Raw genomic sequence first — 20,912 nt, 5'->3', positions numbered from 1 at the left:
CCTTTGCATTCCTGCTGTTGTCAGACCCTTAAATGGATTCCCCCATCAGTGAAAACTGATACCTTACACAGTTTAACTACTTTTCTCTTTATCACCTCACCCTTCACTTTCTTTTAATTGGAATACGATGTTCTAAATTTTGGTTGCCTGGATAGCGCACAAAATGTAAAGCCCTTTACTGCATTTCAGCATGGGTCATAATTAACAAGTCAATTCAGAAATAAAACAAAGGGGTGTTGGGATGTAAACAGGGGAAGGGGGGGGGGGGGAAGCTTTGTTAGGCCAAAGACTCTCCCCAAGTTGTGCAACATGATTCCCCCAGGCAGGGTGATCTCCCAGTCCCACAGGAAGGCACCTCTCTAGCAGAAGGCACTTAAGGCCTTTAAAAGTGTATTTTTTTTGTGGTTTAAATTTATTTGAATAATTTGAGTGAGAAGGTTGTTCCAAGAGCAGTCAAACAGGTTGTCTATGGGTGTGTATAGAACACAACTGACAGAGACTCAAGATTCAATTTATTATCTTTGTAATAAAACAGTTAAATATGACATGGCATTTTTTTTGTCTGCCACAAAGCAAACAGTTTCACCATCAGCAGAAATTTCCTGTTGCGCCTCTTGCAGTCAGAGAAAGGCAAGCTAAAAGGTGTCCCATCAGAATCACCGAGTGTCCATGGATTTGGCTCCAGCGCTTCCACAGCCATAGAGTCCAGTCCAAACCATCAGCAGCCCGAGCTCCAGATCCGAACCTCCGACATGGTTGGGAACCCCTCAGCGCCCTCGGCATCCTCTCGCTTCCCAGTTCTGATACCTGGTGCCCCTTCAGCCTGCCTCCCGGACGGAGTCCACTGTCACCCAGTGTGAATCCCTCAAACACAGTCGCTACAGCCTGCATGGGTTCCTCACCTTGAATCGCCAACAGCCTGGCACTTGTGTGTTTCTTCAACAGCAGAACCCTTCACAGGTTCACAGCCATGGCCACCATCCCGAGGGTCATCTCCTCTGCTTCTCTGATTCAGAGAGGGTGGTGGTGGTGGGGGGAAAGGTGTGTGGTCTCCCAGTTCTTTGATTCCCTGCACCAGTCCTCTGCTTCACCAGAGTCCACAACCCCTTGATGTTGCCCATGTTAGGCGCTGCCATTACCATCTCTGTTACCATTTTACATGTCTAGATTTAATCAGTCCTAAATGGCTTCCCCCTTAGATAGTGATGCCTTGTTCTCAAGTTCCCCCAGCATCTGGAACATGCATTTAACCTATCCAATCTGTGTAACCTTTGTTGTGCTGGGCTGAGGAGGAGAATCAAGTCTACTCTGCCATTTAGTCAAGGCTGATGCACTTTCCCTCTCAACCCCATTCTCCTTCCTGCATCCTCCCTACAACCTTTGACACCTTCTACTCATCTAGAATTTACCAATCTCCACTCAGCCTTCACAGTTATCCTTGGCATTGGGTTTCACATGGATTCACCTCCCTCTGGGTGAAGAATCCTCCTAATCTCTGCTCCAAAGGGATGACCTCTTATTCTGAGACTGCCCTCTGGCCATAGACTCTCCCACTACTAGAAAGCATCTTCTCTACATCAACTCTATCATGATCTTCCAAAACTCAGCAGGTTCAATGTTCAGTAATCTGAAGTTGCAATGTTGATTGGAGGTTGCAGGAGCTTAGAGAAGACGCCAGGGAGCTCAAGAATGCTGCATGTGGGATGTCTTGCCTATCCTGAGAGGCACCTCTGTTTGAAGAGGGTATCACTGGGGCATTTAAAGCCTCTGGTCCAAGTAACCATTTTTTTTTTATTGCTGCCTCTTCCACTAACATCAAGCCTTCCATATACCTTGTCTGGGGCAAGAGCAAGTATTGTCAATGAACTTTGATCATTGACCCCGTAATCCACTCCAAACAGAATGCCCAATGGGACAGACTCAAACCCCGCTGAAGTCACTACAACTGGATCTCCCTCTGCTGAGTGTTAAATTGAAGCTGCGCTAACTAATGAGAGATTGGGAGAGTTGGAGGGGTGGGGTGCTGTAAGAGGTTGAGAAAATAGGTGAGATATAAAGAGAGGAATGGAAGAGAAGGGGTGGGGAGAGAAGACTATAGGAGAGAAGTAGTGGGGGAAGAGAAAGGGGAAGGAGTGAGGCAGTTGGAACTGCAGTGTTGCTCTGTGCACTGAGATTCTGTGAAAGCTTTGTTTGGTGTGCTATCAAGGCAAATTAACCCATACCATCCGGCAGATAAGAGTACCGGATGTGTGTTCCACAAACTAAGTGCTGGGTACGCAGAAAAGCAGTTTGAGGTCTGATTGCACCTAGATGGAGGACAGTGCATGCTCCCATCAACTCGTCCCAGCTTCTCCCCCCTCACCCACACACGGGACAATTTACAGTAGCCGACTAACCCACTTGGTCCCAGAGAAAGCATGCAAACTCCACACGGACAGCAGAGATCGAGAATGAACCCAGTTCACTGGGGATGGAGCGCAGCAGCACTACCTGCTGCAAAACCAAGCAAGAATGGGATGACAGGAGGGGCACAGTGAAGAACCAGCTGTGCTCCCTTCTCCCACTCATTAGCCCAGCTTTATCAGCAGTGAAATGAGTAAATCCTAGTTATTCGAGGTTATGCTCTGCTGTGCGCACACACACAAACAAGGACAAACAAACCCATTAGTTATAGAGCACAGAAACAGGCCATTCAGCCCAACTTGTCCATCCTGACCAAGTTGTCTACTCAAGCTGGCCCCATTTGCCTGCGTTCAGTGTCTATCCCTCCAAACCTTCCCTAGCAATGTACAATCCAAATATCCTCAGAACATAATTATCCTCACCACTACCCCTTCTTCCAGCAGCTAATTCCACACAGACAGCACCGTCAGGGTGAAAAGGTTGGCCCTCAGATTCCCTTTTAAACCTTTCCACTCTCACCTTTAATCTTTGGCATTATACTCCGCTGGAGGGGTATGTGGGTTTCAGGATTGAGATGGGCCAGACCAGTGAAGAGAAGCCAAGAAATTGGAGTCAACATCAGCTGTTCCATTAATATCTAAGAATCTACCAATACTTACCACTTGTCCCTCCACAGCCCTGACCAGTAGAAAACACCAACTGGTGGGGATGGGTTTGTCACTATATAACACTTACCACCTGTCTCTCCACAGCCCTGACCAGTAGAAAACACCAACTGGTGGGGATGGGTTTGTTACTATATAACACTGGGGTACAATACTGGTGGGCCAGGTCTGTCACTGTATATAACTGCAGAACAGTACTGGTGGGGGCAGGTCTGTCACTGTACAACAGTGGGGTACAGTACTGATTAGGACAGGTCTGTCACACACAATGGTAGGCATTGGTTGGGGAGACTAGAGCAAGGGGACGTTGCATCAAGATCCAGGGGAGTAGATTTAGCAGCAAGACGAAGAGGAGGAGGAACTGCTTTTGCTGAGGCGTAGTGAATCTATGGAATATGCTGGCCATAGAAGCCTTGGAGACTAACTCAGTGAATATATTTAAAACAAGGTTGTATAAATCTTTACAAAGTAGGGGAATTAAGGGATGTGGGGAAAAAGCAGGTAGGTGGAGATGAGCTGATCATCAGTTCAGCCATGATCTCATTGAGTGGCGGGGCAGGCTCGTCAGGCCAGATTGGTTACTCCTGCTATTATTATTTTTAGGTCTTTAATTATCCAAACTGAAACACCTCAATCATGCCCTGGCATCAGGGACCCCTTCATCCTGCACCATTCCATGTTCCCTTCCTGTCAACACCCTCACTTCTACCCTCAGCGTTCTCTGTATCCACAGCAGTGCAGTATCCACCATCTACGTCATTATTTTAAAAGGCCTCATTATGTTGGGCCACACTCCTGAGGGGCCACAACTCCCGGGCTATCGGGTGGGATTCTGGACTCCAATTCCCCTCCCTCTTGCCAAGTTGTTTAAGTGAAGAAGGCAATTTCTCACAGAATTCACGCTGATGACAAGATGCCCCACATAAACAATCAGGGCTGCACTGGTGATTCTGCAGGGACACAGTGTATGCTGTGTACGGCAGACACAACTTGTCAATCGGTGGCAGCCGGCTGGGACACAAAATGACAAATGCTGGGGGTGGGGAAAGACAATTGGAGCTTTGAGTTTTCATTAAACAAGTGCTGGAGCTTCAAGGAAAGTCAGAGTGTGAGCGAGAGTGTGAGAAGTAGCTCAGATAAACAGATGCCAGACAACTGCTGGGTAAGTGTGGCCCACAGTTACTGCAGAGAGCAGCGTGCTGTCAAGCTGTGGGAAGGAAGAGGTCCGCCGAATCAGCAGAGTGGAAACTTGCTATGAAACGGTGACGTGGAAATCAGTTCTCTTTTGGGAGCTGTTTGAAGACCACCCCCCCCCCCCCCCCCCAACTCTTTGGGAGGAAGAGAGAGCAGATCGGCAGCACACTATCACCAACAGAGCCCATCGTCGCTCCCCCGGATCAGGACAAACAGCCAGAGAGGCTGGGTCTATACTGCTGTAGGTTCCAGTCCCCCAGATCACTACAGACAACAGGCCATTCAGCCCACATGTCTGTGCTGAACACACACCAATCAAACCAAATGTCTGCTGCTTGCACCTAATCATATCCTCCACAACCGGCATGTTCACCTCTATTTAGAAGCCTCTTAAACAGGACTATTTTATGTATTCAAGATTACCCCTGGCACCCACCACTCTTTGTAAAATATTTTCCCCCATCATACATCTCCCCTGCACTTATTTTTTGTTAAGCTTTTAAAATAAAATTTAGACATACCGCATGGTAAAAGGCCATTTTGTCCCATGAGTCTGCGCTGCCCAATTTACACCCCATTAACCTACAACCCCAGGTAAGTTTTTGAATGGTGAAAGGAAACCGGAGCCCCCCCCCCAAAGAAATTCCATGCAGACACAGGGAAAACGTATAAACTCCTTAAAGACAGCATGGGATTCAAACCCCAGTCCGGATGGCAGGTGCTGTAAAGGCGTGGCGCTAACTGCTACGCCAACTGTGCTGCCCATGTGTAGTCCAGAATATTCTGTGCTCAGTGTCCAATAGGGCAGGTGCAGCTCTGCGAGTCCCACCAAAATGATGGAGGCCCTCACTGAACACCCATGCCGTTAGGGATCTCCTCCATTACAGTACAGGAAAGGGCTTTATTTGCAAAGGGTGGTGGTGGGAGGTGGGAAGGAATGTTCGTGCACCAGAATTTATTGACATATAAAAAAATACAATGTACAAATGGACCAAAATTCTTCTTTGCTGCAGCCAGTCACACCAACAAGAGCACAAATTAAATTTCCATAATGTTCTAAGACAGAAAAAGAGGCAATACATATAAAAGGACAGATGAATAAATCTTCAGTTGCAGTTTATGCAAGAATTAAGGTGATGTTACGGCAGTCTCGGAGCAGTCTGCGTTCAGGATTCTGGTAGGAGCAGAATTCTCATCCACCAGCAAATTCTCATTCATTCCAGTAGAAGGAGGGGGAAGGGTTTCCAAGGGGTGGGCAGAAGCAGGACTGGAAGGATTTACATAAAAGCTTTACGACGCAAGGTCGCAAGCAGCAGGAATTGATGAGATGCAAGAGGTGTGATTCAAGTGCGGAGGAGTGAATGGCAGAGCCAGAGGCTGAGTGAGGTGTGGGGGCAAGCAGGGTGGTCTGCAATGGATATGGGCTAGCAGTCTGTGCTTATTTGGAGTGCCTCCCTGTACTACTCTAACCCACTCCACCAAAAAATAGAGTAAAACACAATGACTGAAGTAAAGACAACGCTGGAGAAACTCAGCAAGTCAGTGTCCTTTATGTAACAAAAATAGATACATAACCAACGTTTCTGGTTTGAATCCTTCATTTTGCTAATACCTTGCTGAATGACTCAAGCCTGAAACATTGGTTATCTGCCAAGATAACCTCAGAAAACACCACTTTTTTAAAAACTAATTGCAACTGTGAACGAAAGAGCCAAAGGCTCGTTGCTTACCGTTGGTTTGGCTCCGGGCGCTGGTGGTGTCCTGGAGGTGAGAGGCTGTGTACGATCAGTGTCTTCCAGTGCGCAAGGGCTATGAACTGGGGGTTGGCGCATGTGCGGGGGGTTTGGGCGGGCTTGGAGAGCAGTTTGCCTGGATTCACCGTAATGGCAGAATAGATGGTGGGTAAGTGAGGCTCTGATTGTTTATACTGTCTGTTATCGAGGGAATTTAACGTTACCAAAGAGACTGGCCGTTAGACATTTACTGTTAACATTACCAAGTTTAAGAATGTTACCACGGATGATACTAGTCCTTTTGTGTAAATAAACCATTTTAAAACTCATCTGGATTTTCTCATTAATTCCTCAAACGTGTCAAAGCAAAGAGCCCACTTAATCTCCGAGGGGATTTTATTATGGGTAGTAGTCGTTACATTTAGTCAACAGAAAATATTGAACAGAATTGAATTGGGCATTGTTGGAACATCCGATATGGACAACATGGCTGCCATGTTGGAAATGCCGAGCGCAGGCCGCTGACAGCAATTCTCCTCCATCGGTCTGAGCATCAGATGCAGAGGGCTTCAGGGCTTCTAATCCTAGAGCAGAACATCCTATGAACACGCTGGCAGAGTCATTTGCCGAGAATCGCAGTGTATTATTGACTGCTGCCATGGTGGAAATTGGCTTGTTGACAGCAGCTCATCACAGCCATCAGAAGTGATAGGATTACGTTTGTGTATTTATTTAGTTTAAACAGTTTGGAGGTGCTGCCTCTTATCCATTGGGGACTGTTGATCTTGTGTTGTGAGCGCCCAGTGCTTGAGCTCAGCGGACAGTTAGATGGAAATGCGTAAAATGGCCACCGTTGAAAGGCGATTAAAAACCGCTGCAGAAGATATTGATTGAATTTAAAGTCAGCAACTTGGAAATGGCTGAAGGTGTGTCACAAAATGGTGGTGAAGAGCAGAATCAGCGTCAGAATGTCTAATTGGGGGGCATCAGGGTAACCGCGGGGTGGGGTGGGGGGGCACAAACTGACATTTGAAAACTCACTCAGCAGTTGGGGGGGGGGGAGAGAGCAGGTTTGGGTCATTTGGGGGGGGGGGGCATAGCCTGCAAATGCCCCCACGTGACTCCAAGCCTGATGAAAAGGATGAAGGTGCAAAGGACGTGCAATTCCAATTGGAGGAAGAGTCAAGTATTACGGCAACAGCTGACGTGCAGTATGAAATACAACCAGGTGACAGTGTGTCAAACGTTGGAAGCAGGAGAAGCAAATGAAGTTCTTCTGGATCAAGCTCCAGAGTTCCCAGTGCTACATCTACATGCATCCTAATTTCCAGCTGAAATGGCTGCTCATTATATGGCAAAAATTGCTTAAGGATAAACACACTTTAGAGGAGGAGGAGGAGTAGTCAAGGAGCCAGCTCGGGAGGAAAAACGAGCAGCTGGCGCTGGAAGCAAACGTTGCTGTTATCCGGGCCAAAGTGAAGGTACTAGGAGTCTCAAAGGGATCTGGTGTTCGACGTAACTTATCTGAAGTGAAGTGGAGTCAGATCTTGAGAAAGGACAACAGGAAAAGAAAACATTTAATCTAAGGCAGATCCTTTTGTACCACAGTTACAAGACATGCATAAACATGGATGAATCCTCCCAAAGCACGGTGTTACCAATCCACAAACACCAATAATAACAACTGCAGACAGAGCTGCGACTTGGTTCTGGTCGATCACCGCAGCTCCATTGACACTCCAGTCAAGCATCAGAAATCCTGGTGAACGTGCACATGTGACATCTCCAACTACTTTACCTGCTACAAACAACGGTGAATAGAGTAACATATTCTCAGTCATGGAAAGGCAAACTGAAATCTCTGCATCAATAATCCAACTGCAGTGTCTCTCTTCCATGCCCAAGATGGTGATCCACTTCAGTTTCAAGCATTCATTGAATCCTTTGAACTCTAGCGACTGAGGGATATATAGAGACCTATGGTCTGTGATTTCCAGGAAAAACACAATCGAAAGGTTTCCTTTAAGGATATGGCAGATTTCCTTGAAAGGCAAGTGAGGGTTGCAACCGAGCCAGTATTTGGAGAGTTCAAAGATGCTCCAACAGTGAGCAGAGATGCGAGGAAGTGCAATTCACAGCCTCATCCAAGAATAAGAGGAAGTACCTTTGCCACTACTGTGACAGATGCAGATAAAGAAAATGATAGAGGAACTGAGGGAAAGGAGAATCTGCCTGCTGTGAAGAGGTGTTCGTTTTGTCAAGGTGGACATGGTTTGGAGAGGAGTCCACAGTTGGAAAAGAGGCCACATAGTGAGAGAATCGCTTTCCTAAAGGGAAATGGAGTATGTTTTGGCCGTCTGTGTAAAGGACATATCAGCAAAAACTGCAGGAAGCGACTCAGCTGAAACATATGTGATTTAAAGCATCCCAGAAAGTTGCATGTTCACCAAAGAAAGAAGGAAATGGAAAAAGGAGGAAGCAGAACGAAAGGAAGCAACTGGAAACAGTGCTGCAGCCTCTGTCCTGACAAGTGGTCTTACTGGGGCCAGTGAAGATAACTGGAACCTCTCAGTAGTACCTGTACAAGTCAAGGCCCGGAAGGGGAATGCAGCAGTGCATACTTATGCATCTCTTGACCCAGGGAGCACTGCATCATTTTGCATAGAGGGGCTAATGAATAAGCTTAATCTTCAGGGAAGATGGTCAAGGATTCTATTGAGAACCGTGGGTCAAAAGAAGGTTGTTGAAACCGGCATTGTTTCAGGCCTAGAGGTTGCTGAACTGGTCACAGTGGTTTTTGTCATCTCCCAGGCATATACACTCAAACCTGAGCACAAAGGAAACGTCTCACATCAAAACGATATCAATCGGTGGTGTCATATGAGGAAGGTTCATCTACCTGAGACTAGTCCTGAGATAGAGTGGCTGATTGGTTCAGATGTACCAAAGGCTCTGGAACCACTAGATGTAATACGGAGTGGGGTAGATGGGCCTTGCTCTGTCAAAACCACGCTTGATTGGGCGATTAATGGACCATTAGGAGGAAGAAATGATAATGCTCAGGAGCGGACAGTGACAGGTGTTAGCAGGATATTAGTTGTGAAACGATGAGCTGTGGGAAAGGCAGTTCAGGGCCGACTTTCCTGACTGCCTCAGTGACGACCAAGAATCTTCAAGCAGTTCTGCCAAAATCTGCCAAGCCTGTCGATGGCCATTGGAGTACTTACCTTTAAAGGGAAGTCCTATGAAAGCGTTGGTTAATTCCTTGGACTCAAAGTCTGATCTGGAAGTTCCTACAACTAGAAACATTATGGATCTTGAGACTGGATCTGCTCTTCCTCATCCTAATTACAAAATTGTGGATGTGGCTTCCTTCATCCCTGATGCACAATCTATTCTCAATGATCCAACAGCTGGTTTTGTATCTACTATTCCTGCTGAAGGTACTATTGTTGAAGATTTTAAATACACCCAGACAGTCATGGATGCTGCAGTGTGAGCGGTAAAACAAGAGCTTGCTGTCGAGGAAGGAATGGAAACAGAAGCATGAGGAAAGCCTTGCACAGATGAAAAGGGTTGTTGATGAATTTGCTAAAATCAGTTTTCAAATGATGGGGGCCTGTGGCAAAAAGAATGAAGAGGCCAAGGGAGAGTTAGACAAAGTAGCAAAGGACAAACAGCAAGTCTGAAAGGAGATGAATTTTGATTGAAACATCGTTTTCTGAGGTGTTCAAATGAGTTGAGAAACAAAAGGAAGTACAGGAATGGGTGTGTTGGATTCAGGACCTTCACCAGCTGGAAGACTTTAAGGTTGATAGATGCTTCAAACCCACAAACTCTGGAACCGTGACATCTGCTCAACTGTATCAGTTTGCTGATGGGTGTGAGGATGGTTACAGAACTGTTGGTTACCTGTTACTGCATAATAACCATGGTCAGAAAATGAGCAAATGCAAGAATTACCCAGATCCAATTCACATTGTTAACACCAATGGTGCAGATCCATTGAGGCTGAACCTCGCTGCAAAAGCAGAAAATTGACACTTTAAAGAAGGAGTGAGAGATGTTCCCAAGGATGCCCTTCTACCTGGGTGCAATGCATCCAAATTCCTTACTCAGAATATTCAGAGATTGCAGAAAGAAGAGGGAATTCAATTTCTTTTCAATGGAAGTACAGTTCAGGAGAGTGACAACATTATGGATAAATGGATGCTTTCATTTGCACAATCCCTAATCTAGTTTTTCAAAGCAGAAAAGAAAACATACAGACTCTACACTGTGGTGCCCAGACTAGTCAAATTTGTGGACATGCTCATGAACTGGTTTGTGCGAATGAAGCGTAGAAAGTTACAGGATGAAAATGGTACTGAGAATTGTGAAAGAGCTTTGGAAACTTTGCCGTTTTATTTAACAAGTGCCAGCTGATGACACCCTTTACACCATCTATCACTGGACTCATGTACCACAACATAGGCACTTGGTTGATCCATTCTCTGGAGAAAATAAGGATACACCAAGCCCTCACTCCCTCACGCTTCCACAAGTAAGGGAATCTGTACTGATAAACGTATTGAGGCAGCAGTCACCTAAATGCAATCAGTTATGGAGATTGGAAGAGTGATCCAAGACAGAAAAACCCTTCCCATTAAGTACCCTTTGAAAGAAGTTGTGGTTATTCACCAAGATTCAGGAGTACTGAAAGAGCTGTTCAATTACAGTGGGCTTGGAATTCATGTTCTGGAAGTGAGCCATAGATCGACAGACTTCATCAAAATTGTCAACATTGCAGAAAATGACCTGCAAGAATAACTAAAAATTCCTGAAAACTACAAAGTGATCTTTCTCCAGGGAGGTGGAACTGGGCAGATCAGTGCTGTACCTTTAAACCTATTGGATTAAAAGGAGGGAGGAGTGCAGATTATGTGGTTACTGGAGCCTGGTCTCCCATTGCAGCCAGAGAAATATGGAAAAGTGAATATTGTGATCCCCATGCTAGATGCTGACAGAACTATTCCTAATCCAGGCAATTAGAATTTGAACCTGAATATCTCTTATGTTTACTACTGTGCCAATGAGATTGGTCACAGTGTGGAATTCCCCTTCATCCCAGACATAAAGGGAACTGTGCCAGTCTGTTCTCAAAGCCAGTGGATGTAACAAAGTTTGGTTTGATTTTTGCTGGTGCTCAGAAAGACCATCGATGTGCTGGGATGGCTGTGGGAATAATCGGAGAGGATCTTCTGGGATATGCACTGAAAGAATGTCCTGTCATTTTTTTTTTAAGTGCAAGGGAACTGCAGTTCTCTGTACAACACACCAGCAACCTACAGTATTTACATTACGCAATGGATCAAAATTTCTGGGGGCGGGGGTGCTAAAGCAATGGGCCAGAACAGTGCTGTGAAATCAAAGCTGATGATGACATAATTGATGGATCAAATGGATTCCGTGTGTCTGGCTGACTCAACCTGCAGAAGCACAATGAATATTCCAATTTGTAGAGTGTTCTTGAAACACTATCAGTGAAGGAGGTGTAAAGTGCTCCTTGTGATAGCCTGCAGGTCACCCTCAGTCAAGGTGTAGTACCTGTTTAACCTCTCAGTCGGGATCACGTGAAGCCATGGGTTGCAGATGATGGATGGATTTTACAGGGAGATTCTACAAATTGGAACTTATGGTTGTAAAACACTGGGCAGATGAATCTGATCAATGGGCAGGGTGACCCGTCCAGTATGGACCCTGCAACTTAAGAAGGCAACGGGAAACCACTTCAGTATTTTTTCCCCTTGCCTAATCATCGGAGAACAAGGGAGGCAACAACTACAATTCAGAGGTTCAGAGATCATGGTGTATGGAGAAACATGATCACCCACACCCAACGGCAAGGCACCTGAATGATGAGGAGTGGAAGAAACCCGAAAACTGGCCGATTTTATTTTGGTTTTTTTTTGGACCTTGCCAACTACACAGACTACAAGACTTCACTGGTCCAGAGTGGTGGTAAAGATCACTCTTTTCAAGGCTATGTGCTGGTAACCTCTGGCCTATGAAGAATGATCTACATAATATGGGAATTTACTCTATTTTACTGATATTTATAATTGTGTAATTATTATTTGAGACATAATAATTAGGAGACGACATAAGAGCCAAAAGCTCATTGCTTACCATTGTCGGTTTGGCTGCTGGCGTCAGCGGCGTCCAGAAGCTGTGCATGTTCGGCATCTTCCAGTGCGCATGCGCTATGGACTGGGGGTCAGCACATGCACAGGGTGGGGGTTGGGGCGGGCTTGGAGAGTCATTTGGCTGCATCCACCATAATGGCAGAATAGACGATGGGTGAGTGAATTTCCGATATTTTCTGTTGACCGTTATCGAGGAAATTGAACGCTACGTTACTGAAGAGACTGGTTGTTAGACATTTACTGTTGCCATGTTTAATAATATTACCACAGGCATTATGAGTTCATGAATAAACCGTTTTAGAACTCATCTGGACTTCGTCATGAATTTCTCAAACACGTCAAAGCAAAGAGCCCCCACTTAGCCTCCGAGTGGGTTTTTATGGAGAGTAGTCACTACATTTAATATTGACCCCGCCCTCCATATATATTATCTCTTCCTGTAGTAATAAAATTTGTACTGTTGTTGTATCTTACACATCTGTATAGCTGCAGCAAGAAAGAATCTCAGGGCACTGTACTATGTGTATGACATTAACCAATACCTAGTTGGTTTCATTGAAGAGCAGGCATGCTTCCATGCATATTGCCCACACCTGAAAAACCCTGTTGCTTTGTACTGAACAACACGGATAGTATTCAGTAACTTGGGCAATGACTTGGTTGTTAACTGGGTGAGCAGAGGTTGTGTGTGGAGTTTGCTGAAGGAACATGTGCCACTTTTACATACCCAAGGATCAGTTTAACAGCTCGGAGGCAAACCCAGCTTGTCTGTGCCAATAAACTTCCCCTTCTGCTTTAGTTTCACTTGTCAACACATCTCCTCCCTTCCCACAGTAACAATCAAAATCAATTGCAAATGAATGTTGGGTTGAGAAAGCAGATACATCTTCTCTTTGTTAGTTTTTAATGTAACTGGATTATCGAGGTAGATTGGTGCAAGTTTCATCAATCTCTGGCACACATCCAAAGAGATCTCACAGCACAAATTAAATATTAACTGGAAACTTATGCTGCACATGACATCGAGAGAACAACCAGACAAGGCCACAGGAAACTCTCTGCCCAAGACCTCTACACTGCTGCTTTTCCTTTTCCCACTTCCTGGTGCATGTAATCACCCCACTCCCCCCCCCCCCCCCCAGAAATGAAGTCTTGGCTCACCTCCACCGTTCTTGTAGCAGAGGTATGGGAACCTCCAAATGTTGCCGAGTCCAATGAATCCTCCAGCAACTGATAGAATGAAATCGAGTTTGTTGGCCCACTTCTCTCGTTGCATTTTGCCATCAGCCTCATCCTCAGGCCTGCTTCCAGGGCTTTTCCCAGGGGAGGGCTTCAGGATGTCTTTGTGAAAATCTTTTAAGCAATGCATCTTTTCACCCCGGGCCATTCCTGCACTCAGTCACACATGTAGGCACATCCACACGCACGCATGTCATCGCACACCAATGAACATGCACAGTACAACCCAACATATGACGCAACCCAACACATGCAGACACAAATAGGAACGTGCATGGTACAACCCAACACACATACAGACCAAATACACACACATGATACAACCCAACACATGCAGACACAAATAGGAACATGCATGGTACAACCCAACACACATACAGACCAAATCCATACACACACAATACAACCCAACAGACACACACCAACATGCATGATGCAACCCAACACAAGTGGGCACATGAACACATGGTAGAACCCAACACACAGACACATCCATGAACATGCCCAATGCAACCCAACGCACATGAACACACATGGTACAAACCAAATGCAGACACACGCATGAACATGCGCAATGGAACCCGGCAAACGTCCACACAACAGAAACACACATGGTGTAACCCAACCCACGCATGAACACACGAGAAAACCCACACAGAACAACAAAAAATACAAGCACATTGTCCAACACGCACACACAGGTACAGATGCACAGGTGATGCAGGCGTACGCACAAAGGCCGACCCCAAACGCGCACGCAAAATCAGGGGCGCCCAAACAAACGTGCACGCACGCACGCACGCACGCACGCACACACACACACACACACACACACACACGCGCGCGCGCACAGACACACACACACACACACACACACACGCACACGCACACACAGGAGAAAAAGAGAGGGTCTGAATCAGTCCTGTTAAATTCAAAAGAGCCACATGTCCCAGATAGTTACAAGGGCCCTTTTCTTGCTCTCTGACCCCTCTCTCTCCTCCCTCTCCCCCCCCTTCCCCCCCTCTCCCCTTCCCCCCCCTCTCCCCTCCCCCCCTCTCCCCTTCCCCCCCTCTCCCCTTCCCCCCCCTCTCTCCTTCCCTCCCTCTCTCCTTCCCTCCCTCCCCCCCTCTCTCCTTCCCTCCCTCCCCCCCTCTCTCCTTCCCTCCCTCCCCCCCTCTCTCCTTCCCTCCCTCCCCCCCTCTCTCCTTCCCTCCCTCCCCCCCTCTCTCCTTCCCTCCCTCCCCCCTCTCTCCTTCCCTCCCTCCCCCCCTCTCTCCTTCCCTCCCTCCCCCCCTCTCTCCTTCCCTCCCTCCCCCCCTCTCTCCTTCCCTCCCTCCCCCCCTCTCTCCTTCCCTCCCTCCCCCCCTCTCTCCTTCCCTCCCTCCCCCCCTCTCTCCTTCCCTCCCTCCCCCCCTCTCTCCTTCCCTCCCTCCCCCCCTCTCTCCTTCCCTCCCTCCCCCCCTCTCTCCTTCCCTCCCTCCCCCCCTCTCTCCTTCCCTCCCTCCCCCCCTCTCTCCTTCCCTCCCTCCCCCCCTCTCTCCTTCCCTCCCTCCCCCCCTCTCTCCTTCCCTCCCTCCCCCCCTCTCTCCTTCCCTCCCTCCCCCCCTCTCTCCTTCCCTCCCTCCCCCCCTCTCTCCTTCCCTCCCTCCCCCCCTCTCTCCTTCCCTCCCTCCCCCCCTCTCTCCTTCCCTCCCTCCCCCCCTCTCTCCTTCCCTCCCTCCCCCCCCCTCTCTCCTTCCCTCCCTCCCCCCCTCTCTCCTTCCCTCCCTCCCCCCCTCTCTCCTTCCCTCCCTCCCCCCCTCTCTCCTTCCCTCCCTCCCCCCCTCTCTCCTTCCCTCCCTCCCCACCTCTCTCCTTCCCTCCCTCCCCACCTCTCTCCTTCCCTCCCTCCCAACCTCTCAGCCCCAGAGCGTCCCCGCAGATCAATTCATCCAATTTCACCAGCCCCCACCCCCCCCCTCCAAACCGCAACCACCCGTTTGACCTTTTCTTTCCTTGAATCAAACCCATCCCGGCCGCTATTCACCCCCCCCCCCCCCGCCCAGGTCGAGATGCGGACCGCTCACGGGGGGAGCCCGCAGCCTTGCGGCGCCGCTGCTGCTGCTGTTCGCCCGGGGATCGGTTCCCAACCCTCCGTCATCCGCCGCCCCCTCCACCTCGCACTCGGCGCGACGCCCTGCCCCATTCACACTCCCCTCCCCAACCTCTTAACAAACGCTTCCCTGCAGTATAGAGAACGTGTTTGGTTAAAGGCAGCGTTAATATTTTCGTCTCCTTTATTATTTGGTTTAAAAAAAAACACACACACACGGAAACAATATTGGCTCCGGGGGCAATACATACAGAGCTGTACAGGACTCCGGGAAATACGCCCCTTACTCGGTCCAATACACTTGTCCAGCTTTCTGTTTAAGAGAACAACAAAAATAGAAAAGAACCAAAGAGAGAGAGAGAGAGAGAACGGGAAAGGAAGCGAACGTTCGCAAATAAACACTTCCAAATAACCGTGGTTTCGGATTTGGGGGAATACAAAATGCTCCCGGACATAACCGTGGCTTTGTTCCAAGCCACACAGACAGGAAAAAAAAGAGATGGGCTGGCGGGTTATTTCAGATGATGGCTGGACCCTGCGCCTTTGTTCTAGTGATTGGAACAGCGCTCCCACGAAATGGGCTAAAATGGTCAAAAAATAAATCCAAATTCCCCCTCGAAAATCCCCCCCCCCCCAAGATTTAAAGACAGATTAGTCCGTTGTTTAAAAAAAATCCCCAACACTCTTCCCCCCCCCCCTCCCCCGGCCGCGGGGGGGGGGGGGGGGAGATGATCTTGTTTTATTGCCAGACAATTAAATCTCATTCGCACTGAAATTGGAAAATCTACCTTCCGCTTCCACAAGAGGTTTGTGTCTTTTTAAAAAAAAACCATTGCGGATTACCTGGGGCTGGATTCCGCGGGATCCCGTTCCTCTCTCTCTGAACTGCGCACACAGCCCTCCTTTACTCCACACACAAAATGAATCCCGGACGGGAGAGTAATTTTCATTTATACGGCCTGCTGACTGGCCCTCCTCGTTGCGAGCCGTGCAGACCTCATGTACAGGAGTGGAAAAAACCCAGAGCTGCCTTCCTCCTGCGTCAGGACGCAGCCTCCCTCTCTAGAGAACCCCAGAGAGAGCGAGCGAGACGCAGCGCTGGGGAGCGGGCGGGAGGGGGAGACCAAACACCTCTCTCAACAACTACCACTGGAGCAGACTGTACATCTTAGATCGCCACCCCTCCCTCACTCTCATTCCTTCCTCAGCCCCTCCTTCCTCCCTCCCCACCCCAACATTTCTTGCTGTTTGCATCCTTACCCCATCTCCAGACCCCACTCCCCAACTGCCTTCCCACTTCCGTCCTCTTTCTCACCCCCCCCTTCAACTTCTTTCTCCTCCTGCCCCACTCCTAATTGACCCTTAAACCTCGCCCCACCCCCGAAATGCCCTCTCGCCTCAATCTCCTGCCCTTTTCTTAAATATTCCTGCTTACCATTTTCCTCAATCCAACTTCCCCATCCTTCCCTCCTCCTCCCCAATAGCCCCCTTCACCCCCTCCTCCTCGGCCCCCTTCACCCCCTCTACCCTTCACCCGCACTTGCTCCCCCTCCCCCTCCTGATTCACCCTCCTCCTGTTCATTCCCAGCCCCCTTCACCCCCTGCTTGCTCCCCTCCTTATCATCCTACTGGTCCTTCCCCCCCCCCCCTATCCTGGTACCCTTCCCCTCCTGGTTCCCCCCCTCCTTCCCTCTCACTCTCCTGGCCCTCTGTCACCACCTTGCCTCCCTCTCTCCCTCACCCCCCTCTCTCCCTCACACCCCTCTCTCCCTCACCCCTCATCCCCTCTCTCTCCTGGCCCACTGTCTTCCTCCTTGCACCCCCTCTCTCACCTGGCCCCCTGTCTCTCCCTCACTCCTCTCTCTCTCTCTCTCTCTCACTCTCACCTCTCTCTCTCTCCCTCCTTCACCCTCTCTCACTCCCCCTCTCTCCATCCCTCATCCCCCCTCTCTCACTCACCCCCCTCTCTCCTTCACCCTCTCTCTCTCTCTCTCTCCCTGGCCCTCATCTCTCATGGCCCCCTATCTCCCCCTCTCTCTTGGCCCCCTATCTCCCCCTCTCTCTTGGCCCCCTATCATCCCCTCTCTCTTGGCCCCCTATCTCCCCCTCTCTCTTGACCCCCTATCTCCCCCTCTCTCTTGGCCCGCTGTCTCCCCCTCGCCCCTCCATACGGCAGCAATGTGCCCCTCCCACGCACCCCATCCTCCCCCTGCCTCCACACGTCCCCGTCCTCCCCCTGCACCGCCCCAGCCTCCCCTGCACCGCCCCAGCCTCCCCTGCACCGCCCCAGCCTCCCCTGCACCGCCCCAGCCTCCCCTGCACCGCCCCAGCCTCCCCTGCACCGCCCCAGCCTCCCCTGCACCGCCCCAGCCTCCCCTGCACCGCCCCAGCCTCCCCTGCACCGCCCCAGCCTCCCCTGCACCGCCCCAGCCTCCCCTGCACCGCCCCAGCCTCCCCTGCACCGCCCCAGCCTCCCCTGCACCGCCCCAGCCTCCCCTGCACCGCCCCAGCCTCCCCTGCACCGCCCCAGCCTCCCCTGCACCGCCCCAGCCTCCCCTGCACCGCCCCAGCCTCCCCTGCACCGCCCCAGCCTCCCCTGCACCGCCCCAGCCTCCCCTGCACCGCCCCAGCCTCCCCTGCACCGCCCCAGCCTCCCCTGCACCGCCCCAGCCTCCCCTGCACCGCCCCAGCCTCCCCTGCACCGCCCCAGCCTCCCCTGCACCGCCCCAGCCTCCCCTGCACCGCCCCAGCCTCCCCTGCACCGCCCCAGCCTCCCCTGCACCGCCCCAGCCTCCCCTGCACCGCCCCAGCCTCCCCTGCACCGCCCCAGCCTCCCCTGCATCCCCCCATCCTATCCTGTTCCCCATGCCCCCGCTCCCTTGCCTCGCCCCCCCACCCACACCTCTCCAACCTGCGCCCCAGTCCCCCTCACCCCCCCCTCCCCCCTCCGCTTCTCTCAATCCTCCACCCCCCTCCTCTCCATCCTCCACCCCCTCCTCTCCATCTTCCAGCCCCCTCCCCCTTCCCCCTTCCCTCCTCTACTCTCCACTCCGACCCTTCCTCTCTTCCTCTCCACCCCCGACCCCTTCCTCTCCACCCCGATCCCTTCCTCTCCACCCCGACCCCTTCCTCTCCACCCCGACCCCTTCCTCTCCACCCCGACCCCTTCCTCTCCACCCCGACCCCTTCCTCTCCAACCCGACCCCTTCCTCTCCACCCCGACCCCTTCCTCTCCACCCCGACCCCTTCCTCTCCACCCCGACCCCTTCCTCTCCACCCCGACCCCTTCCTCTCCACCCCCGACCCCCTCCTCTCCATCCTCCGTCCCCGCCCCCTCCTCTCCATCCTCCGTCCCCGCACCCCTCCTCTCCTTCCCCCCCGACCCCCCCACTCCAGCCCTGACCCACTCCAGCCTCGATCCCCCCCACTCCAGCCCCAACCCCCCCACTCCAGCCCCGACCACCCCTCCAGCCCCGACCCCCCCACTCCAGCCCCGACCCCCCACTCCAGCCCCGACCCCCCACTCCAGCCCTGACCCCCCACTCCAGCCCCGACCCCCCCACTCCAGCCCCGACCCCCCCACTCCAGCCCCGACCCCCCCACTCCAGCCCCGACCCCCCCACTCCAGCCCCGACCCCCCCACTCCAGCCCCGACCCCCCCACTCCAGCCCCGACACCCCCACTCCAGCCCCGACCCCCCCACTCCAGCCCCTGTTTCCCCCCCACCTGTCCCCCATTGCCCCCCACCTGTCCCCCATTGCCCCCACCTGTCCCCCATTGCCCCCACCTGTCCCCCATTGCCCCCACCTGTCCCCCATTGCCCCCACCTGTCCCCCATTGCCCACACCTGTCCCCCATTCCCCCCACCTGTCCCCCATTCCCCCCCACCTGTCCCCCATTCCCCCCCACCTGTCCCCCATTCCCCCCCACCTGTCCCCCATTCCCCCCCACCTGTCCCCCATTCCCCCCCACCTGTCCCCCATTCCCCCCCACCTGTCCCCCATTCCCCCCCACCTGTCCCCCATTCCCCCCCACCTGTCCCCCATTCCCCCCCACCTGTCCCCCATTCCCCCCCACCTGTCCCCCATTCCCCCCCACCTGTCCCCCATTCCCCCCCACCTGTCCCCCATTCCCCCCCACCTGTCCCCCATTCCCCCCCACCTGTCCCCCATTCCCCCCCACCTGTCCCCCATTCCCCCCCACCTGTCCCCCATTCCCCCCCACCTGTCCCCCATTCCCCCCCACCTGTCCCCCATTCCCCCCCACCTGTCCCCCATTCCCCCCCACCTGTCCCCCATTCCCCCCCACCTGTCCCCCATTCCCCCCCACCTGTCCCCACCTCACCCTCTGATCCCCATGTTCTGTCCCTCTCCCACTTTTCCCTTCACTCTCACCCTGTCCCCATACCTCCTGCCCCTCCTCCATTGCACCCCCTAACCCCCCACCTCTCCTCCTCCTCCTGCCCAAATGCAGCCAGTGTTGCCCCGTGATTGAGACACTTTTCTTTCCCTCAGCCCTGGGCTACAGGCATCTCCCCCTAACTTGTGGCTCTGGACTCCCTCACCTTACCATTGGTACCCTCTTATACCCTGGGGATCTTCACCCTAAACTACAGATGCCGCCACTCTATATCCTCATCACCCAAGAAACCCCTCCCCGTTCCCAGCTGGTAGGAATTGGAGGGCATCAGCTTAGAACAGAGATGTGGAGGAATGTCTTCAGCTAAAGGGTGGCGAATCTGTGGAATTTGTTATCATAGGCAGGTGTATTTAAGGCAGAGATTGACCGGTTCTTGATTAGCTAGGGCATCAAAGGTTATAGGGAGTGGGGCTGAGTAGGGAAATGGATCAGTTCATGATTAAATGGCAGGTTAGGCTCGATGGGCTGAATAGCCTATATTTCTGCCCCTTTGTCTTTGGGTCTTGTATGCACTCTGCACCCTCTTCATTTTCTGCCATTGTTTCCTGTATGCCAGCACTGAAATGGTTAAGGTTTTGGATTGACTTTGGTCAGTGTGCAGGTTCTAACGCAATTGTTTAACAGATTTATTTTAATCCCGGGTATTAGAATAGCAATGGGCGTATAACTGTAAGAGTGTGGTTCTGCCTTCACCCATTTTGTTCACAGAAGCTCCCATTTTATACATCTCATTTTCAACACAAACAGCCATGGTTGGTGTCTGATTAGTTTCACTTTTCAGACATTTTAAGCCATTCATCTCACTGAGGCTGCACACCTTGGCTAGGAGGGGATGTTGACTGAGGAGGTGTAAGGCAGAGTGTCTGGAAGGTGGTGGTGGGGGGGTGGTCCAGAGCTTGCCAGGTGAAGGCAAGGCTGCTGCAGGGACAAGTGGTCGAACTCAGGAGTGTAGGAAGCTGAGGAGTGTCTTCATCAAGGTTTA

General features: G+C 51.3%; 2 protein-coding genes across 5 annotated transcripts in view; one reads left to right on the top strand and one right to left on the bottom strand.

Annotated features, from left to right (window-relative positions):
- The window catches only part of slc6a6b (solute carrier family 6 member 6b), a 66,807-nt gene extending 50,243 nt beyond the window's left edge, over nucleotides 1-16,564 (bottom strand). The window contains exons 1-3 of one of the 4 annotated variants that reach the window (XM_069936511.1): nucleotides 16,355-16,564; nucleotides 15,763-15,824; nucleotides 13,342-13,569 (exon numbers count right to left, since the gene is read on the bottom strand). In XM_069936511.1, coding sequence (XP_069792612.1) covers nucleotides 13,342-13,567 — 226 coding nt within the window. In that variant the 5' untranslated portion in view covers nucleotides 13,568-13,569; nucleotides 15,763-15,824; nucleotides 16,355-16,564. Of the gene's footprint in view, nucleotides 1-13,341; nucleotides 13,570-15,478; nucleotides 15,564-15,762; nucleotides 15,825-16,354 lie in introns of those variants that run through there. The other 3 variants (XM_069936512.1, XM_069936513.1, XM_069936514.1) reach the window with 3 other exon arrangements.
- LOC138763009 (uncharacterized) lies at nucleotides 16,511-20,237 on the top strand. Its single transcript, XM_069936489.1, has 3 exons — nucleotides 16,511-16,672; nucleotides 17,782-19,360; nucleotides 20,026-20,237. The coding sequence occupies exons 1-3, from the start codon at nucleotides 16,511-16,513 to the stop codon at nucleotides 20,235-20,237; spliced, it is 1,953 nt and encodes a 650-aa protein (XP_069792590.1).
- The last annotated feature ends 675 nt before the right edge of the window (nucleotides 20,238-20,912 follow it).

The sequence above is a fragment of the Narcine bancroftii genome, chromosome 5 (genome assembly GCF_036971445.1).
Source record: "Narcine bancroftii isolate sNarBan1 chromosome 5, sNarBan1.hap1, whole genome shotgun sequence".
NCBI lineage: Eukaryota > Metazoa > Chordata > Chondrichthyes > Torpediniformes > Narcinidae > Narcine > Narcine bancroftii.
Note: the sequence above shows the minus strand (reverse complement) of the source record. Positions and strands in the feature narration are given on the sequence as shown.